The following is an 18,914-nucleotide window of genomic DNA, read 5'->3' as shown; positions in this document are numbered from 1 at the left end:
TAGAGGTGTCTATCGCAGTGCGTGATAGGCACCTCTAGCTAAGCCAGAACCTGCACAGCCAGCCCTTAACAAAGCAGGAAATGGTAATATTTGCCAAGCTCATTAGTGTTCCTATAAACCTGTCTGCACCAGTTTAGTTAAACACATGCAAAACTCCTCTACGGCTGTCGGGTTAGAAAGAGCATATATTGCTTCAGCTGAAGTTAATTCCTTAATTGACATAAACCGTGTCTACATGGCTCCGTCCAAGGGGCCACGCAGGGGGATGCACTGGTTTGGCTAAATGGTTGCAAGCTGATGTGCAGACAAGGCCGGACACCCTATGTGCAGGTAGCGCAGTGAGTTGCTCCCAGTTCTATGTTCCCTATCCCCCTCAGTTGTTTGACACGAATCAAAGCCCCTGACTCCAGCCCTGTGGTGCTCGGCACAATTTCTGCTGAAGCCCCATAAGTAGTGGCACTTGATGCATTTTGCTGGCCAGAAGACATGGCTAGCAAGTGCTACCAGGTATTCTCCCTGCTCTGGGACACACCTGAGTGCTCTGCCAGCCTGGGGAGTGAGAGGAATTGTTCTCTCCATTGGGGCGGAGGTTGCTGTGGCCATAATGCTTCTGGGTTGCAGAGGGAAAGAACCTTTCCCCAGAGAATCTGCTGCCCTGCAGACCTGAACACAGAAGCTTTGATGTGTGCTGCCCATTAGGCTCATCTTACTTCCCCCTTCCTCCTGCCCCCATCCCTTCTTCCCTCACAGATACATCCTATGCAATGAGTCTGGCTTGGCTTCTGTCTGAGTCTGAAAATGAGTCTGATTTTCCTGCCTGTATACTCATGCCAGCCGACCAGTTTCAAGCTCAGGCTCTTGCCCTGCACTGACATCTCAAGTCCTGTAACATTAATACCAAGGACTGTAGGCTTCTACTTTGCAAAAACACCTGCTTGCTGGGGTGAAGTGGATGCACCAGAAGCTCAGCGGATTGTTAACAGGAGACCAAGACCTGATCTCCTTTGCTGCTTTGAATGCAGTTCTGGCTGGTAGAGGGGGGTTCTTTTGCCTCCTACTCCTTTACCTAGTTTCCAGTGGTTTGGCGATCACGGGGTTCCTATGTCACAATACAACCGGCTGGTCACCTGTGGCTGCAGCCTGGCTTCCCTTCAGCAAAGGGTGCCAAGTGTGGGTTTTGCGGGGGGGTGGGGAAGCGCACGGAACGGGTGCAGAGTTTTAAAATCTCTCCTTTTTTCAGAGTAGCAGCCGTGTTAGTCTGTATTCGCAAAAAGAAACGGAGGACTTGTGGCACCTTAGAGCCTAACAAATTTATTAGAGCATAAGCTTTCGTGAGCTACAGCTCACTTCGTGGGATGCATTAAGGCCGGGGTAGCGGTATAACGGTGTTGGGGAGGGATGTGTTCCCCCGTTAACAGGGAGACCCGTGCAACCCCAGTGTGCAAGCAAGTGTAAAGGTGCCTTAGGCCAGGGGTTCTCAGGCTTTTTCTTTCTGAGAGCCCCCCCCGCATGCGATAAAAACTCCACGTCCCACCTGTGCCACGATAACTGGTTTTCTGCAGCTAACAGGCAGGGCCGGCAAGCAGGGCAATGCCTAGGGCCCCTGCAAAGCTCCGGCCCCATGTGCTGGGGCTCTGGCTTTCCGCCCTGGGCCTGGGCGAGTCTCAGGCTGGCCCTGCTGGGCGAGGGGGGCCCCCGGACTCCTGGCTGCTCTAGCCCGGGTCCCCTCTAGGCTACAGAGCCGCGGGGAGCCGGCAGCGCACCCGGGGGCCCCGCCCGGCCAAGGGGAGCGGGGCCGCTCCGAGCGCCGCCCCCCGGGCCTGGCGCCCCCCCCCCCCGCGGCCATGTGACGGGAAGCAGCTGAGCGCGGCCGGGCGGCGCCCCCCGGCGCTCAATGGGCCCGGCCCCGCCCACGGCCCCGGGCTCCCGTCGCGGCTCTCCCCGGGGCGCCCCCGCCACACATGGCGGCGCCGGCCGGAGGCAGCGCGGCGCAGGAGGCGGAAGGTGAGGGGGGCCCGGGCGGGGGGGGCTGCCGCACCCCGGGCTGGAAGTGGTTTCCGTCATATCCAGGGTTTGCGGTTGGGTTCAATGGCTCTCAGCCCCCCCCCGCGTACACATTGTTCCAGCGGCACTGGGGGGGCGGTGCAGAGGGGGCACAGATGGGGGTGCTGTGGGGGACGGGAAGTGTTTGGAGGGGTGCAGATGGGGCAGAGAGGGGGCACAGATGGGGGTGCTGTGGGGGACGGGAAGTGTTTGGAGGGGTGCAGATGGGGCAGAGCGGGGGCACAGATGGGGGTGCTGTGGGGGACAGGGGAAGTGTTTGGAGGGGTGCAGATGGGGCAGAGAGGGGGCACAGATGGGGGTGCTGTGGGGGACAGGAAGTGTTTGGAGGGGTGCAGATGGGGCAGAGAGGGGGCACAGATGGGGGTGCTGTGGGGGACGGGAAGTGTTTGGAGGGGTGCAGATGGGGCAGAGAGGGGGCACAGATGGGGGTGCTGTGGGGGACAGGGGAAATGTTTGGAGGGGTGCAGATGGGGCAGAGAGGGGGCACAGATGGGGGTGCTGTGGGGGACGGGAAGTGTTTGGAGGGGTGCAGATGGGGCAGAGCGGGGGCACAGATGGGGGTGCTGTGGGGGACAGGGGAAGTGTTTGGAGGGGTGCAGATGGGGCAGAGAGGGGGCACAGATGGGGGTGTGGATGGGGTGCTGTGGGGGACAGGGGGAGGGAGCACTGGCAAGGGGAGTGTGTGGAGGAGAAAAGGGAGGGGGGCACACAGGGTGTTGGGGGAAGGGAGAGCGCTTGTAGGTGGTGGGGGGCAGTCATGTGGAGAGCAGGAGGGAGGCAGGTGACCTGGGGTCCCGGGGGAAGTGGAGTGGAGCAGCGCTGGCCTGGCCTCACAAACAGCCTGCCTGCTATGCCCAGGAGCTCTGGCTGATCTGGGGGTAGCTAAAGTGTCCTCCTTCCTGCCAAGCGCGATCCTACCCCAGCCCCCAGCAGTGCAGCATGGGCAGCAGACTCCTCGCCCCCAAAAGCCCCCTTGGCAGCTCTCCCTGCGTCCGGGTGGATCTCTGCTTCCCCCCACCCTGTGTCCTGGGGCAGGCAGCATTGTGCCTCCTCCCTACAGTGCTGAGAAGCTGCGTGAACCTGTCCGAGGGGACAGCAGTGGGGGTGGGGTCACCTCAGTGTGGCTCTTGGCGTGGGGGGGCTTCACCTTGTGATTGGTGCACATGGGGGCGGATTTTCAAGGGATGCTCCCAAGTCAATTTCAGAAGATCTGTCTAAGATGCATTACCCAGCTGAGTCCTCTGCCAAGCTTAGTGGCTGTACAGCCACTTGGTCCTCAGTTTCAGGGTTTCTTGCCCCTGTTGCTGTGTGAAAGACCCAAACAAACTGAGCTTGGGGGAGAAGGGACTGAAGGCTGAAAGCCGTTTAAGGCACCATGGAGAAGAATCTTTACCTGTCAGGTGCAGCGGCCTCGGGGGTTACCTGAAACACCAGCCGGTAAAGCCTTTCCAGAGAGAAGGGTATTTTTTGGGAGGGTTTTTGGATGAGGTTACTCTCAGGTCACGTAAATTGTGTTTTAAGTGACTCCAAGGAGAGACTGCTGAATTGGAATTAATTTGCAAACTGGATACAATTAATTTAGGCTTGAATAGAGACTGGGAGTGGATGGGTCATTACACAAAGTAAAACTATTTCCCCATGTTATCCCCCCCCCACTACCCCCACTATTCCTCAGATGTTCTTGTCAACTGCTGGAAATAGCCCACCTTGATTATCACCACAAAAGGTTTTCTTCCTTCCCCCCCACCCTCCCTACCTGCTGTTAAAAAAGAAAAGGAGGACTTGTGGCACCTTAGAGACTAACAAATTTATTTGAGCATAAGCATCCGATGAAGTGAGCTGTAGCTCACGAAAGCTTATGCTCAAATAAATTCCTTAGTCTCTAAGGTGCCACAAGTCCTCCTTTTCTTTTTGAGAATACAGACTAACATGGCTGCTACTCTGAAACCTTACATTGTGTTGTTAGCTAGGTGCACAGGGCTTGATGTGTGCTGGCTCCTCAGCAAGGCTCTGTCTGCCTTAAGAGGAAGGAAAAAAAAAAAGCATTTCAGGAAACGATGGCTGGGAACACCTTGTATCTACACACAGCAGGTGTCCTGGGCGTTTGATGAGGGTTGGGTTTAAGGACTAGCTGCACACTTACGAATAGGTCTTCGGCAGTGTCCCGCTGAGTCCGTGCAGTCTACAGTGGGTGTTTTTCTGTCCAGAGAAGCAACAAGTGTTGCAATTACACTGCTGTATGTGGTGGTCTTATTTCCATCCCACATCCAGGGAAATTATCCCACAGCCCCTGCTCCTTGCACCAGTGCTGTGTGCTCTGAGCCAGAAGTCCCAGAATGTGCTGCTATGGGGGCGATTTTCAGGAATGCTGATAACCCATATATCTCCCATTGACACCACGCTGCAGAAAACCAGGCCTACTGTGTGTAAATGGTTCTGTTCAAAGCAGTGTTGCCATGAGGATGTGTGTGATGGTTGCAGAGATAATCACTGCAATAAACCATTCAATACACAGTGGCTGTACCTGCAGCAATCTCCTGCTTTTGAGCAGTCATGTCTTCACTAGGAAACCGAACCCACGCTGACAATGGTTGTCAGTCATGGAAAGTGTTGAAAATGGTTTAAGGGCTAACGTAGACCAGAGAAAAAACATTTCACAAAGGAGCTGAGGCTGGATGAAAAGCATTTTCAGTAATAGGTGAATCTCTTAGAGTAGATGGCCCTTAGGAGACCTCTTCATTCATTCTGCTGACGTGGGAAAGTCTCTCTCAGGGATAGCTGTTGCTGGGGTTGCAATCAGGAGGGGGAGAAAAGGGAATAGATAATCTTTATGCTTATAAATAGGTAGCCCTATTCTTACATCATATGTTATGGGAGGCCTTCACTTTTTGAGGGGTGAAATGTAACTTCATGGTCAGTGTCAGACACTGGTATTTTATCAATATACAGTTTGTATTTAAAACCTACCAATCTCCTGCTACAAATCAGTAATTATACTGTATCCATTTGTTGGTATTAGATTTTTCGGTGTGTATGTGACTGGCGTGTTATGGAAAAGCCATATTAAAGTGCACAACTTCTCTGTCGCTGTTGCAATTGTTTATTAAGCTTTAAATTTTTTCCAAATGCATCTTTCACACCCATTCTCTGAAATCTAATACAGGGGAATATTGCAAATGATCATGATGGCTTGTGGGTCTCAACCAAGATGTTTCCTGTTCTACATACTGATTATGTCCCGGGGTTCCTTTGGTAAGAGTAATGGCTTGCACTGCTGTTTTGGCCTGGAGTTTCCTCTCCCTGGTTGTGCAATGTGGCATATATCTGTTGCCACCCTAGAGGTGACTGCATTTCAGTGGTGATCTGGGTTTGAAGTTTCTAAAAGGCTCTGGAATGTAATTGGTGCTATTTACATATAAACTACTGTCACGCTGCCAGTAAAAACCGAATTGGAAAGTAACGTACTACATTAGTTTTGGGGCATTGTCAGTGTGATTATTGTACAGTGCATTCTGGTAGCATCTTCCATCCAAGGTTCTCAAACTGCATTGTAAGGTTCAATGAATTGTCACCTCTCCCAGATTCCCAAAGTAAGTGGTGATATCCCCATTTTGCAGTTGGGGGAAACTGAGGCACAGAGGCGACGTGATTTGCTCAAGGTCAGAGTGAGTCTGTGACAGAGTGGGACTAGAAACCTGGTCTCCTAGTCTGGTGTCCGAGGCACTGAGATCTAGTCTCATTGAGTGCGGTAGTGCTGGGCCAGTAGCTGTTCTGGTTTGGGATAAAGATGAGAATGGAACTGCGGGAGCTGCTATTAATGTCCTACAATACCCTTGTTCTGTCCCTTACCAGATTAGAGTGGTGGTAATGAAGCGTTCCAGTTTATACCACATCTGTCTTCTATAGAGTGGTTACTGTGAGCGTCCCGTTGAACGATCTGATTGCCCAAATGTTCCTGGGCGCGTTAGAATGTTATGTGCACCTGCTGCTGCTTTCAGCATACGGTGTCATAGCCTGGGTAGCTCAGGTGAGACCAAATTAAAGATTCTCTTCTTCCCCTTGCCCCTCTGTGCTCCTGGGGATGCCCCACAGGGACCAAGCTCTGCTCGTGGAGGACTGGAGAGGGCTCCCTTCTGATTTTTTTTCAACTCTTCCTGAAATCAACAATCCAAGATTCACCGAGGAACTCTCCCTCATTGCAAAGTATCAAAAAAGGGCACAGTCCCCTGCTCCTCTCCCACTTCTTTGCCCTTTGCAGGTCACTTTCCAAATCCCCTGCAGTGTAAAACTGGACACCAACATTGCTGTGGGTTAGTGCCCTTGCTAGTTTCTGGAGAGCTGGGTTCAAATCCTGAACTGGGTTACAAGAGAAAACGAATTTGGTGGCTACCTCAGAAAAGTCCTGTGACTGGCAGCCTGTGCTCAGAGGCCTGGAAGTGGACTAGCAGTGAGTACATGCCTCCATTCCCATGCTCAGCCTTGGCTGTAGCCTACTCTGCTAATCCTCTATGCCTGTATCATTGCACTACTGCAGTCTCCTTTCATCCTGGGTTTTGATGCCATTTAGCATAAGATAGTTTCCAGCGTTCTGCTGGGGCTAATGCTCCATTGATATTAATGTACTTTGAAGTCTTATTCACCTGAGCAAAGGTTAGTATACAGGAAAGTTGGAGTCATGGTTCCTGGCTGCCTAGATTGCTAAAAGTTGGGGTTTGCTGTCCCAAGCAGATCCAGTGTTTATACTCCTATTTGGAAGGCTGGGTCGTGCAGTGGCTTAATAAGAACATAAGAACGGCCATACTGGGTCAGACCAATGGTCCATCTAGCCCAGTATCCTGTCTTCCTATAGTGGCCAATACCAGGTGCCCCAAAGGGAATGAACAGAACAGGTAATCATCAAGTGATCCATCCCCGGTCGCCCATTCCGAGCTTCTTCTGGCAAATACACTCTTATGTCTCGTCCCAGAGTTCTGGTTTCAAATGTAGTTTAGCTCACAGGGGAGAATGAGTCATGTGGTGTCAGCCTAACCCCTGGAGGGTGTTTGTCCATGTTACAAAACCATTGCTCAGTTTGGCTCAGTGGCTGGCCAGGAAAGTTTTCCGCGTCAAGGCTGCTTTGGAGTAAGGGTCTCATTCTGTTTCGGGCTTGAAGTACTGCAGAGTTACGAACCCCTCGGGAATGTTCTGAACTCTGAACAAAACGTTACGATGGTTCTTTCAAAAGTTTACAACGGAACAGTGACTTCTTACAGCTTTGAAACTTTACTGTGCAGAAGAAAAATCCTGCCTTTCACCATTTTAATTTAAATGAAACAAGCCCAGAGACCGTTTCCTTACTGTCTCAAATCTTCTTTAAACATTCCCTTTTATTTTTTTATTAGTTTAGATTTAACACAGTGCTGTACTGTCTCTGCTTTTTTTTGGGTCTCTCTGCTGCTCCCTGATTGCAAACTTCTGGCTCCAGAGGAGGTGTGTGGTTGACTGGTCAGTTGTAACTCTGGTGTTTCTAACTCTGAGGTTCTACTGTATGTTGCAGGACTTTAGGCAGTAGGCTGGTCTAGTTCAGTGACGGTAAATTTTCACATGAACGTAAGGGGAATCTGTTGTTTAAAAAGCAGTGATGCAGCAGGTGGCTGGTTTAATAGGATGCAATGTGACCTAACCACCTGAATTGTCTCCCGGTGCCCTTATGAAAAGCTCCTACTGTGTACTTCTGGTATGGTAAAAGTACACTGTTCATTGGTAAGGGTGACTTCTTCTATATGCTGTAACTGAGCTCAATGAGGGGCTGAGAGATTGTGTTGCGGGGAGGGGAGATATAGGCCCATGTGTCCAATCTAAAGAGCCCACCTTGGACCGTGAGACCTCCCTCCCACCCCTCTCCAAGGGAGCTCGCTGGGTTGATTCTGGCCATGGGTAACAAGCCCATTTTATGCAAAGCTATAGGTCTCGGATTCAAACAGGGATTCTTGAGGCTTCTGAAGAGGAGCCTGTGCCGTTGGCAGTTCCAGTCTTCTGGCTGGACTAGCCGCGAGAGTCGGATATGTGGTATTTAACATCTGAAGTGGCAAATCTTGGGAGCGCTAAAGCAGAACAGCGACTAGAGCCCTGCAGTAGAGCGGTTGCTAGTAGGAGGCTGAGCCAGTTAGTATTTAAATAATTACAGAGCTCATCACCCGGAGCCCTCAAAGCATTCCACACCTGAATATCTTCACAAATCTGGCCTGGGGTGACTTGCTGAAGGCCACACAGTAGCATTGGGAATAGAACTCGGGTCTCCTGCCTCGCAGGCTGGTGCCCTATACATCAGCCTATGCATGATACTCTGCGTGGGAGCTTTCACAGGGGCTGCTTTTTCTCAAAATACATTGACATCTTCAGCTGGTCCTTAATGTCTTGAAAATGTGGTCTGGGGGGCCCAATGCTGCCCCGCTGAATTCAGTGGGAGCAGGACAGGGCCCGAAGTGACTCGCCCTAAGCTTGCAGAGGGAATGTCAGAGCTGGGGTTAGAATTTGGGAGGCCCAGTCCCCACACTTCAGCCACTAGAGCATGTGTTGCTTGCCTGGCCTCATGATTGCTGCCGATCCTCGGCTTGGCAACGCTGCCGTCCCCACACGCGTGCGTGGTCTTGGGTGGATGGTTAGCCCTGTCGCATGCTCTGTGAGTAAACGTGCCATCTTGTTCCCCAGACAAGCCTCTCCTGCTGGCAGAGCTGAAGCCAGGGCGACCCCAGCAATACGACTGGAAGGCGAGCTGCGAGACGTGGAGCGTTGCATTTTCCCCAGACGGCACCTGGTTCGCCTGGTCTCAGGGTCACTGTATCGTCAAGCTGATCCCTTGGCCCTTGGAGGAAGCTGAGCTGTAAGTACCCTGCGGCGGCTCAGAGAGGGAGGGCGTCTTTCCTGCTAGAGTCTATTGGCTGCTCTTCTGTGGCCCTCTCACTCAGTGTCCCTCAGGCTCAGCAAGCGGGTTAAGGAAGGCGAAGGACTGGAGATTAAACGAGGCCTCCCATAGCACCTGCAGCATCAGGGTCCATCCCTCCTGGGTGAATTGATCTGTGGGGTTAGCAGTGTCCTCCTATAAACCAGCCATCAAGGGAGTCTAGGTGCCCCCTAATAGGTGCTGTAACAGCCGAGTCTGGGTGCTGTTAGGGCCCCTCAGAGAACTCTGCTGAGCCATGTTACAGGACTCTCTTAAAGATCCCCGCACCGTAAACTCCCAGGAGAACACCCAGCTGCGTCAGAACCAGCTCCGCTAAACAGAGCATGTGGCATTTGCAGGACTAGCCACCGAGGCTGAGATTACAGATAAAGCGATAGATAAGCTTGGGAGCGCTAATGGGAAAGTCAAAAGCCAAGGGATTCCCTATCACCACCACACCTTCCTGCATGTCTCTCTCTTGCTATCAGACCACCCTGGGAGCTTGCTGTCTTGTTAACTGGCATTGTTCTGTGCATTCTTCTGGTAACATGTCACCAAATCTTCCGCAAAGGAAATGCTTCCCTGAGCCTGCAGCTATGAAACCTCATCCCTTTTATGGGTTCACTTGCTTGGTTTTGGCTTTTTTTAATTGGAGAATGAAACCTTTGCAAGAGATCACCTCAGCTAGACAGCCATCTGTCTTCAGAGACCATATTCCTCAGTTTCCCTCCCTCCCCCTGTGCTGGAAAACTATCTGCATTAAGCAGTCTGTTTTTGTCAGTCCCTTGAATGGTCAGATTTCACTGTAAAGGGGCTGTCCATGAATTATGTAACGCATCGGGGGTGGGTGAGTCCTTCATTTTTCATGTTTGTTTCAGTGTTAAAAAGGGTTACATAGGCATGATGGTCTTGAAAATCCCCCAAAATATGTTATGTAATTTGTGGACAGCCCCAGACACTTTCACTAATCACGCTTCGCTGGAAAATCCCCACTCCATTATCAAAGTGGTAGGTAACACAGGAGATGGTGCTTCAAGCTGTTCAGTTGAAAAGCAGCTTTCTATGCACTGAGATCTACGAAAAAATAGACTGGACAACTGATTGAGTAAGCAGGTAAAATCCCTGAGATGTGTCCCTTGGTGGGTGGTCCTTGCCCTTTTATCGGGGCTGTTGCAGCCTCCTGGGAGAGAAGAGTGGGGCAGTTCAGTTCTGCATTGCTGGCTCCACTGATTCGTAGGCAAACAGGGACATGGGAACTTCACTTAGGGTGGGAAGTCAGGGTGTGGGGGAGTGAACCAAATGTCAAGGAAGGAATCCTCCTCAAGCTTTGAAGGGTCTTAGGGTGAAGTAGCAACATACAGTAGGTGCTGGGAGATCTGGTTTCAAGTTGGCACCCCTCCCTATGCTGACGGCCTGGCAAGGGCACCTCTCTATCCATCTACTTGTCTGGCCCCCATTCCCGTATATCTGAATACCGCACCTCACCTGTGTGGCAGGGCAGTGCTATTGTCTCCCTGCTGCAGATGGGGAACTGCGGTACGGAGGCTAAGTGACTCACCCAAGATCACATGGAGTCTGTGGCAGAGCAGGAAACTGAATGCAGGTCTCCTGAGTCCCAGGGCAGTGAATCCCTGGCCCATCCTTCCTCTTCCCGTATGGCTTTCATTCAGCTGCCCTGGGCACCTGCTAAGTTAATGACCCCAAGCTGAGCTATGTGCCCCTGTTACGGACAGGAAGGTAGCCCCGTGGCTGGTCTGTTTGGGGAGAGTGAGTAGACCCAGATGGGACAAGAATTTTAGAAGAGTAAGCAGCGACACGCTCTGAACTGTAAAAGCAGCTGTGCTGGAGTGGTCCGAGGTGTCAAAGCTTGTCTGTAATAAGCTCTGCTGAGGCTTTCTAGAGGATCAGCCCCACCCAGGGCCAAACACACAGACAAAGCCCTGGTTTGACCAGACAGCTTCCTCTGGTTTCAGGCAGGGCAAACGACATTGGTTTAAACTGTGTCTTCGCCTGCCTACGCTAGGGAGCTTGCTCCTGAGTCTGGCCACCGCTAGCTGAAATCCCCGGTGCAGACACAACCCCTAAGCCACGTCTACCTAGCCGTGTGCAGTAGCTCTAGTTCCCCTAATGTGAATTAGGGTGGGTGGGGGAGGACCAGGCAGCACCTGCAGCTGCTGTATGACCCGACAATCCTCTGCTCTCTGCAGAAGCTGCAAAGCCTCCGAACGCAAGAACCGTGGCATCAAAGCCGACGTGAGAGGCGGAGGGGGCATGAAGGAGAAGACGCTGGAATGTGGCCAGATTGTGTGGGGGCTGGCCTTCAGCTCCTGGCCTCCGTATGGCGCGAAGGAGCGGGACGGCCTGCCGGCTCCGGGTCGACCGTGTCTGATCCTTGCCACGGGACTCAATGACGGGCAGATTAAAGTCTGGGAGGTGCAAACAGGTGAGTGTATGTGTGTGGGTTGGGGTGGATTAAATCTGTTGGATTAATCCAGCTCCTGAGGAGAGGGATGGGGCATCACTTCGTCCTGCAGTAGCCCTGGACTCGCTGTATCCCAGTCACTGCCTGCCTCTCCCCCTTCTCCTCCACCCATGGAGCTTTTCTGGACCCCTGAGCATGTTGGACTATAAGGTGGATAGAAGGCTGGCTAGATCGTCGGGCTCAATGGGTAGTGATCAACAGCTCCATGTCTAGTTGGCAGCCAGTATCAAGCGGAGTGCCCCAAGGGTCGGTCCTGAGGCCAGTTTTGTTCAATATCTTCATTAATGATCTGGAGGATGGCATGGATTGCACCCTCAGCAAGTTTGCAGATGACACTAAACTGGGAGGAGTGGTAGATATGCTGGAGGGTAGGGACAGGATACAGAAGGTCCTAGATAAATTAGAGGATTGGGCCAAAAGAAATCTGATGAGGTTCAACAAGGACAAGTGCAGAGTCCTGCACTTAGGATGGAAGAATCCCATGCACTGCTACAGACTAGGGACCGAATGGCTCGGCAGCAGTTCTGCAGAAAAGGACGTAGGGGTTACAGTCAATGAGAAGCTGGATATGAGTCAACAGTGTGCCCTTGTTGCCAAGAAGGCCAATGGCATTTTGGGATGTATAAGTAGGGGCATTGCCAGTAGATCGAGGGACGTGATCGTTCCCCTCTATTGGACATTGGTGAGGCCTCATCTGGAGTACCGTGTCCAGTTTTGGGCCCCACACTACAAGAAGGATGTGGAAAAATTGAAAAGCGTCCAGCGGAGGGCAACAAAAGTGATTCGGGGGCTGGAGCACATGATTTATGAGGAGAGGCTGAGCGAACTGGGATTATTTAGTTTGCAGAAGAGAAGAATGAGGGGGGATTTGATAGCTGCTTTCAACTCCCTGAAAGGGGGTTCCAAAGAGGATGGATCTAGACTGTTCTCAGTGGTAGCAGATGACAGAACGAGGAGTAATGGTCTCAAGTTGCATTGGGGGAGGTTTTGGTTGGATATTAAGAAAATTATTATTATTATTATTATTATTATTATTATTTTTCAATAGGAGGGTGGTGAAGCACCTGAATGGGTTACCTCGGGAGGTGGTGGAATCTCCTTCCTTAGAGGTTTTTAAGGTCAGGCTTGACAAAGCCCTGGCTGGGATGATTTAGTTGGTGTTGGTCCTGCTTTGAGCAGGGGGTTGGACTAGATGACCTCCTGAGGTCCCTTCCAACCCTGATATTCTATGATTCCTAGTATTCCCCAGCTCTGATTCTCACATTGCAGGTCCTCTCCAATCCGAGCTGGCCTGGCCCAGCGTGCCCCTTGAACCTGTCAGTGCTGCTTCTAAATCACCTGGCAACAGCCATTCCAAACCTTCCCTCCCAGCCTCTGCTTGTGTGAGGAAGTAGGAGAGCTAGCCATGGAGTAGCCAGTAACTTTGACGTTCTGTGAACTTGACGTTTTGCCCACCGTCTTGCTTCCTGGTAGTGTGGGATAGGCTGCCTCCATAATCCTTAGGGCAATAGGAGTTTGCTGGTGACTAACGAAATTCTGCCCCGTGTTTTAGACTACATCCCTTGCCAGCTTTAGCAATGCCCTCAAAGCTGGAAAGTGCAGCTAGCCGCAAGGGATGTGTGTCCCTGGAGCTGCCCTGACGAGCACGTCTGTCCAACGCAGACTGAGTTCCTGCAGGTGAGGCGAGATGCGCTTGTGTCTGTGCCCATGGCGAGACCGTACTGAGCTGTGTGCTCGTGTCTGCAGGGCGCTTGCTTTTCAGTCTCTCCGGGCACCTGGATGTCGTGAGGGACCTGAGCTTTGCTCCCAATGGAAGTCTGATTCTAGTCTCTGCATCCCGGGACAAGACCGTCCGCGTCTGGGACCTGAGCAGAGATGGTACGAGTGAGTGCACACGTCCCCGGGGGGTGTTCAGGTGGTGGGCCTCAGACTCTCAGGTCGTTATGAGTAAGGCTATGATTTAGTCACAGCGGTCATGGATTCCGTGACTTTACCGGACCTCTGTGACTTCTTTGGCTTCAGCTGTAAGTGGCTTGTGGCGGGGGCTGTGGCCGGGGCTGCAGAGGGGGCCGTGTGCCCCCCTTAAGGCTTCCCAGATGGGGGCTGTGGCTGGGGTTGGAGCCTGGACTGTGTGCCCCAGCCCCGTGGCTGCGGCTACCTCTGGAGCGGGTGCTGTGTCCCAGCCCCGTGGCTGCAGCCACTGGAGCCGTGGCTGTACCCCCTCCATGGCGGGGTGGCTTGGCCTCTCGGTTCCCCCACCATGGGACTCCAGCTGTCATTCCTCTCCCCCACCTAGCCCTGCCCCCCCCCCCAGTTATTTTTTGTAAAGTCACAGGCTCCTGTGAATTTTTGTTTATTACCCTTGGCCTGTCCGTGGCTTTCACTAAAAATAACCATAGCAAACTCTTAGCTTTATTTATGAGCACTTGTGCTACACTGGTGTCGTCCAGACATCTGCTCTGCTTGGATGCAAGCAGGGCTTTGCTGTCAGAGGTCCGCGCCCCCATTATGAAGGTGCTGAGTTGTTCAGTCCCAGCTCGTTGAAAGCACTTTGAACCTAACGCTATGGAGACTCAAGGGAGCCAGGATTGAACGCGCTGAGTTACTGTAGCACAAGTGAGTGGCAAGTGGAGCGAACGCCTGTTTTCTCCCGGCGTGGGTGAGGGATACCCAGTATGTTAGGAATGCTGGAGCTGACTGAGGGCATGTCTGCTCTGCAATCCAGGGCGTGGGTCTGGCTTGAGCAGACCTGTCGAGCTCGCTAGCTTCGCTCTAGGTAGCATGGGTACCAGAGCAGCAGAGCTTCAGCACGGGCTGTGCCAGCGCCCCTGGAACCGTGGGTAATTACTTGCGTGGCTAGCCTGCGCCAAGCTCCGTGCAGCCGTGGCTCTGCTACTCGGGTACCCGAGCTAGCTAGATTAAAGCTATCTTGGGTATGTCTACACAAGCCACAATCGCACCCGTGATTGCAGTGTAGACACGCCCTGAGAATAAACCCAATGCAGCAGAGAGAGCATCCATATGGGGAAATCTGTCGGATCTAATCTAGTCTGAGACACTCCACTTCCTTACTTGGAAGGCTGGCTTCAAAGAGAGCAGGTGGAGGTAGGAATGAGCCCTCCAGCTCTCCCTGTCTCTGGACTGGACGCTCTTCTCACAAACTGTTGCTGCCATCCCCAGGTAAGCAGGTCCGGGTGCTGTCTGGCCACACGCAGTGGGTGTACTGCTGCTCCATCTCCCCTGACTGCAGCATGCTCTGCTCTGCGGCTGGAGAGAAATCGGTGAGTCTTGCCTATTATTGGCGGGGAGGGAGGGTGGTCTCATTTCTTGCCCGTTCAGCTGTCAGAGAGCCCACCTGCTCCTCTGTAGTGCAGATGAGCTGGCTTAGTGGTGTGTGGTGGCCCTCAGGTCAGCTCTTCTGAATGGACCGGCCTTGTCTTTAATGCCCCTGACTGTTACCCATCTTGCTCTTCAGCCATCCCAGCCCTTCTCCCTGATCCAGTGGTGGTGCTGTTCCATAGACTGGTCAGTAGGAGGTCACCCTTGTGCACTGTACCCCCCCCCCCCCCGTCCCATCCCTCACAGTATCTGCCCTTTGTCTTTCCCAAGTACGGTATCCTGCCCTCCCCCACTCCACGGTGCTAGAGTCCCAGAGTCCAAAACCTTGTCGTCTTCGCTGTGTCGCACACCCAGGGCTGCTGCTTGCTCAGCCCATGGGGGATGAGGGGAAGGGGCGGGCTGAGCCGAGAGCTGGTGTGCGTCAGACTGGTGATGCCCGCATAAGCAGTGCCTGTTTCCCCCCCCCCGGTGTCTCAGGAGTGAACGCTTGGCTGGTGATGTCCCATGAGGGACGATAAGAGAGATCCTTCTCTCCCTAGCATTCCCAGTCAAGGGGCTGCTCCCCTCCCAGGAGCCGAAATTGTAACCCTCCCCCTGTGCACTTTCCCCCAGGCCTTCCTGTGGAGCATGCGTTCCTACACCCTCATCAGGAAGCTGGAAGGGCACCAGAGCAGCGTGGTGTCATGCGACTTCTCCCCCGACTCTGCTCTGCTGGTCACCGCCTCCTACGACACTTGTGTGATCATGTGGGACCCCTACACAGGGGAGCAGCTGAGAACGCTTCGGTAAGGAGGGTGGCCCCGGGAGCTTTCTGGGCATCAAGAGAGCACATGGGCATGGGGAGAGGGAGCACTGGCGGAGAGCAAGCCTGAGGGTGCTCCGGTATTTGAAGCTACTTAGCCTAGGGGCTCCTGCACGCTGCTAGCCGCATTCCCCCTGCTGTGCATGTCGGTCTGTGCCGCTCCTCCCCAGGAGGGAGAAGGTGGTGAACGAATGGCCCTTTCCCATACACAAGGGTAGGTGGCTGCCTGTTGCCGCTTTAGGTGTTGCTCTCATGGCATGGGAGGGAAGAGATGGCCCCAGCACCTTCCCCGCGGTGCATTGGAGTCTGTGATGAGTGCCGAGCCCCAGCCTCCCCACTGCTCAGCCTTGGGGCACTTTCCTTCCCAGTTTTTAAAGAGCAGCCCAGGGACTGGAAAGCTTTTGCCATGGAAGGGCACACAGTCTGCAGCACGCTCGCGGTCAGGGAAATGCACGTTTCACAGTGACACCTGTGAGCTGTGCTCCAATACCAGCGACGAGGACTCTCAGAAGGCAGGAGCTCTGATTTACCATGTGTCCATCCCCCCACAAAACCCCCCCAGGCAGCCGTGCGGGCCAGGGCTCCAGGACAGCTCAAATGGACGTGGTGAGTGAGCTCTTCCTTTTCCCTCCTGCTTAGCCACGTGCCGCTGCCCCCAGCATTGGACTATGGCAGTGACATCCATGCCAGCTCCCTGAGGTCCGTGTGCTTCTCTCCAGAAGGCTTGTATCTTGCTACAGTGGCAGACGACAGGTGAGGGACTTGGTATCTTATGGCTGCCTACTGCAGGGTCCCTGCCAGAGCAGTTAAGATGAGCTGCAAAGCTCTTCTCAGCTTCTGGTCCTCAGCTTTCCAGCAGGGACCCCTCTGCCTTTTGAAGCTGGCTGCTTCTGCCAGTGTCGGGGCTTTCAGAGCAGCATGACTTGACTCTGGTTTTGGTTTGATGTGTCTTTGGTGCATTGTTTGTCCTGACACCACAGCTGCTGTAGACTGCCCATCACAGGTAGCTGTGTGTAACTCCTCTTTGGACATGGCTGCCTGGTTGCCATGCTGGCAAGACCTAAATGTAGGATTAGCAGGTAAACAGCTGGCTCAGGTGTGTATGCCAGTGCCCTGCTCAAGAGGGGGGTTAGATGGGTGTTGCCACCATCACCTTCCCAAGACCAGCGTCTTATTGGGCTACATGCCATGAAGCACCAACAGCATCCTGACTAGCAACAAATTAAGTTCTGCTGCCTCCACCCCCCTGGTGCTGTCAGCTGCCTTGGAAATCTGAGGGGGAACCTAGAGAGAATTCCTTGCAGATTGAGAGCCTATTGTGGGCTAAAATCAGGACTGTAACTTCTTGCTGCTGCTTTTTGTCCAGTGCCTGTCCACTGTACAGGCAAACTCCCCACCCCCTCGTCCCAAGGGGTTTTGCAAGGCTCTGTGAGTTGTTACAGAACCATTATTTTTGCATGTCAGGGTTGGTGACCCTGGGAAGGTCCCTGTGGAGATGGGGCTAACCCTGGTGTTGAATCATTGGCCAGATTACTGTCTGAGCCAGGTCAAGCTGACAAGGGTGGTGTTTGTTGGTCCTTTTGTCCCAGCTGGTGCTGGTATCTCTAGCATGTTTTTTTTCTGAGAGAAGGGTTAGGGAAATGGAAGTTCTCAGAAGCGGAAACCTCTTCCATCCACCCAGTTCACTTATGGGCCACGGTCACAGTCAGGATACAGGGCAAGATGGGCCATGGTCTGACCCAGCATGGCAGCTCTTCTACGTTCTTATGACCTTGAGCCAAGTCACTTTATCTCTGCCTCATTTTGAGCCCCTCTAAAATGGGTATAATACCTGCCTCGCAGTGGAGTCGTGAAGCTGAAGTAGCCTTGTAAATTGCTTGGAGGCCTATGGATGAAATTTGCTTTAGAAATGTGTGTGGTTATTTTAACTTCAACAGCTGAGAATTTATTTTAGCTGATGCAGTTGGAGTAGCTAGTGCCACTTAGGTTTGTAAACTCCAGGGCCATCATTGTGCTTCTCTTTCTCTCCTTTAGACTCCTGAGGATCTGGGATTTGGAACTAAGAACTCCAGTGGCATTTGCACCCATGACCAATGGCTTGTGCTGTGTTTACTTCCCACATGGCGGGTTTATTGCCACAGGGTGTGTATGTTCTGTGCCGGCCAGTGGGACATGCTCTGCCGAGAGCACACTGTGTTCGTGCTAAGTTCGGGGTGAGGGAGGCGGGGGACTGGGACTCCACCTTAACCCGAAGCGGCTGCTGTTGTCTCAAAAGTGGGCATCCTCAGGCCAGGTCTCTGCTACAGGCTTCTGCCAGGACACAGCTGTATCTGTCGTCACACCCCTGACAGACAGAGCTGTGCTGGCAGAAGTCCAAGTGTAGATGCTAGAGCAGCAGAGCTGCCCTCCCACCAGTAGAACGTGGTTTGCTCATGGAGGGTGGGGATGTTTGATCATACCAGTACAAAGCACAGGGTTGCTGGTATAGCTGTGTCCACATTAGCACCTAGCTGGTGTTTTACAACGCCATTCCTACACTGGAATAGGGCTCCTAGTGTGGACATGACCTTGGTGCCAGGAAAGAGCCATGTTGGAAAATCCTGTGCTTGGAGCGTTGTCTTCCCTCCCCATTCCCTACTCGCCGAGCTTCGTTGGGTTCCTGCCTTATTCTTCCATCTCAGCTAGCAACCCTCCCCTCCCCCCAGGCTCCCGTCCCTGCCCCTCTGGACTCTAGGACTCAGCAGTGAGCTGGGGCGTTCCAGAGTCAGCCTTTCTCCTGTGTGTCTGCAGCAGCCTCTGCTGGAACACGCCGTGACGGTCCAGCTTTCTCAACCCGCCACGAGAGGCCTTGAGTGCGGGGTTTCTCTGCAGTGTGCAGGCTGGGCTCTCACAAAGTCATCTCGGCCGGGGGTGGGGAGAAGAGGTGCAAGTGAGAGCCTGTGGTCTCCCATGCAGTGGAAAATCTGCAAGGAGGTTGCAAGCCTGTGGTCCGTGATTGATAACCATCCACTTCCTAAAAGTCCCGTGAGGGCAGCTTTTCCTTTCCTCTCCATGAGGAGTGGGGTCAGGGCCACAGGTGCCAACTTTCACAATAAGCCAAGAATCAAGCTCATCCCATTTCAAAACAAGGCCAAAGCAAGCCAATCCCTAAGAACCCCAACATTCTGTGACTAGGCCCCCCGGCGTGCAGTCTGGGACTGTGGGGAGCCTGCTGTGCACCCCGACTCTCTTCCCCCCTGGCCCCTGCTTGCTGGGAGCGGATTTAAAAAAAAAAAAAAAAAAAAAGCTGCTACAAGCCAAAACCT

At 53.1% G+C, this 18,914-nt stretch overlaps 1 protein-coding gene across 2 annotated transcripts in view; it reads left to right on the top strand.

Moving 5' to 3' along the window:
• Positions 1-1,862: 1,862 nt before the first annotated feature.
• Positions 1,863-18,914, top strand: part of WSB2 (WD repeat and SOCS box containing 2) — a 19,699-nt gene continuing 2,647 nt past the window's right edge. The window contains exons 1-8 of one of the 2 annotated variants that reach the window (XM_038373418.2): positions 1,863-2,004; positions 8,755-8,926; positions 11,194-11,429; positions 13,215-13,346; positions 14,649-14,749; positions 15,420-15,592; positions 16,249-16,362; positions 17,644-17,751. In XM_038373418.2, the coding sequence (XP_038229346.1) occupies positions 1,962-2,004; positions 8,755-8,926; positions 11,194-11,429; positions 13,215-13,346; positions 14,649-14,749; positions 15,420-15,592; positions 16,249-16,362; positions 17,644-17,751 (1,079 nt within the window). In that variant the 5' untranslated portion in view covers positions 1,863-1,961. Of the gene's footprint in view, positions 2,005-8,754; positions 8,927-8,951; positions 9,385-11,193; positions 11,430-13,214; positions 13,347-14,648; positions 14,750-15,419; positions 15,593-16,248; positions 16,363-17,643; positions 17,752-18,914 lie in introns of those variants that run through there. The other variant, XM_043497793.1, reaches the window with a different exon arrangement.

This window comes from Dermochelys coriacea, chromosome 15 (genome assembly GCF_009764565.3).
Source record: "Dermochelys coriacea isolate rDerCor1 chromosome 15, rDerCor1.pri.v4, whole genome shotgun sequence".
Taxonomy (NCBI): domain Eukaryota; kingdom Metazoa; phylum Chordata; order Testudines; family Dermochelyidae; genus Dermochelys; species Dermochelys coriacea.
Note: the sequence above shows the minus strand (reverse complement) of the source record. Positions and strands in the feature narration are given on the sequence as shown.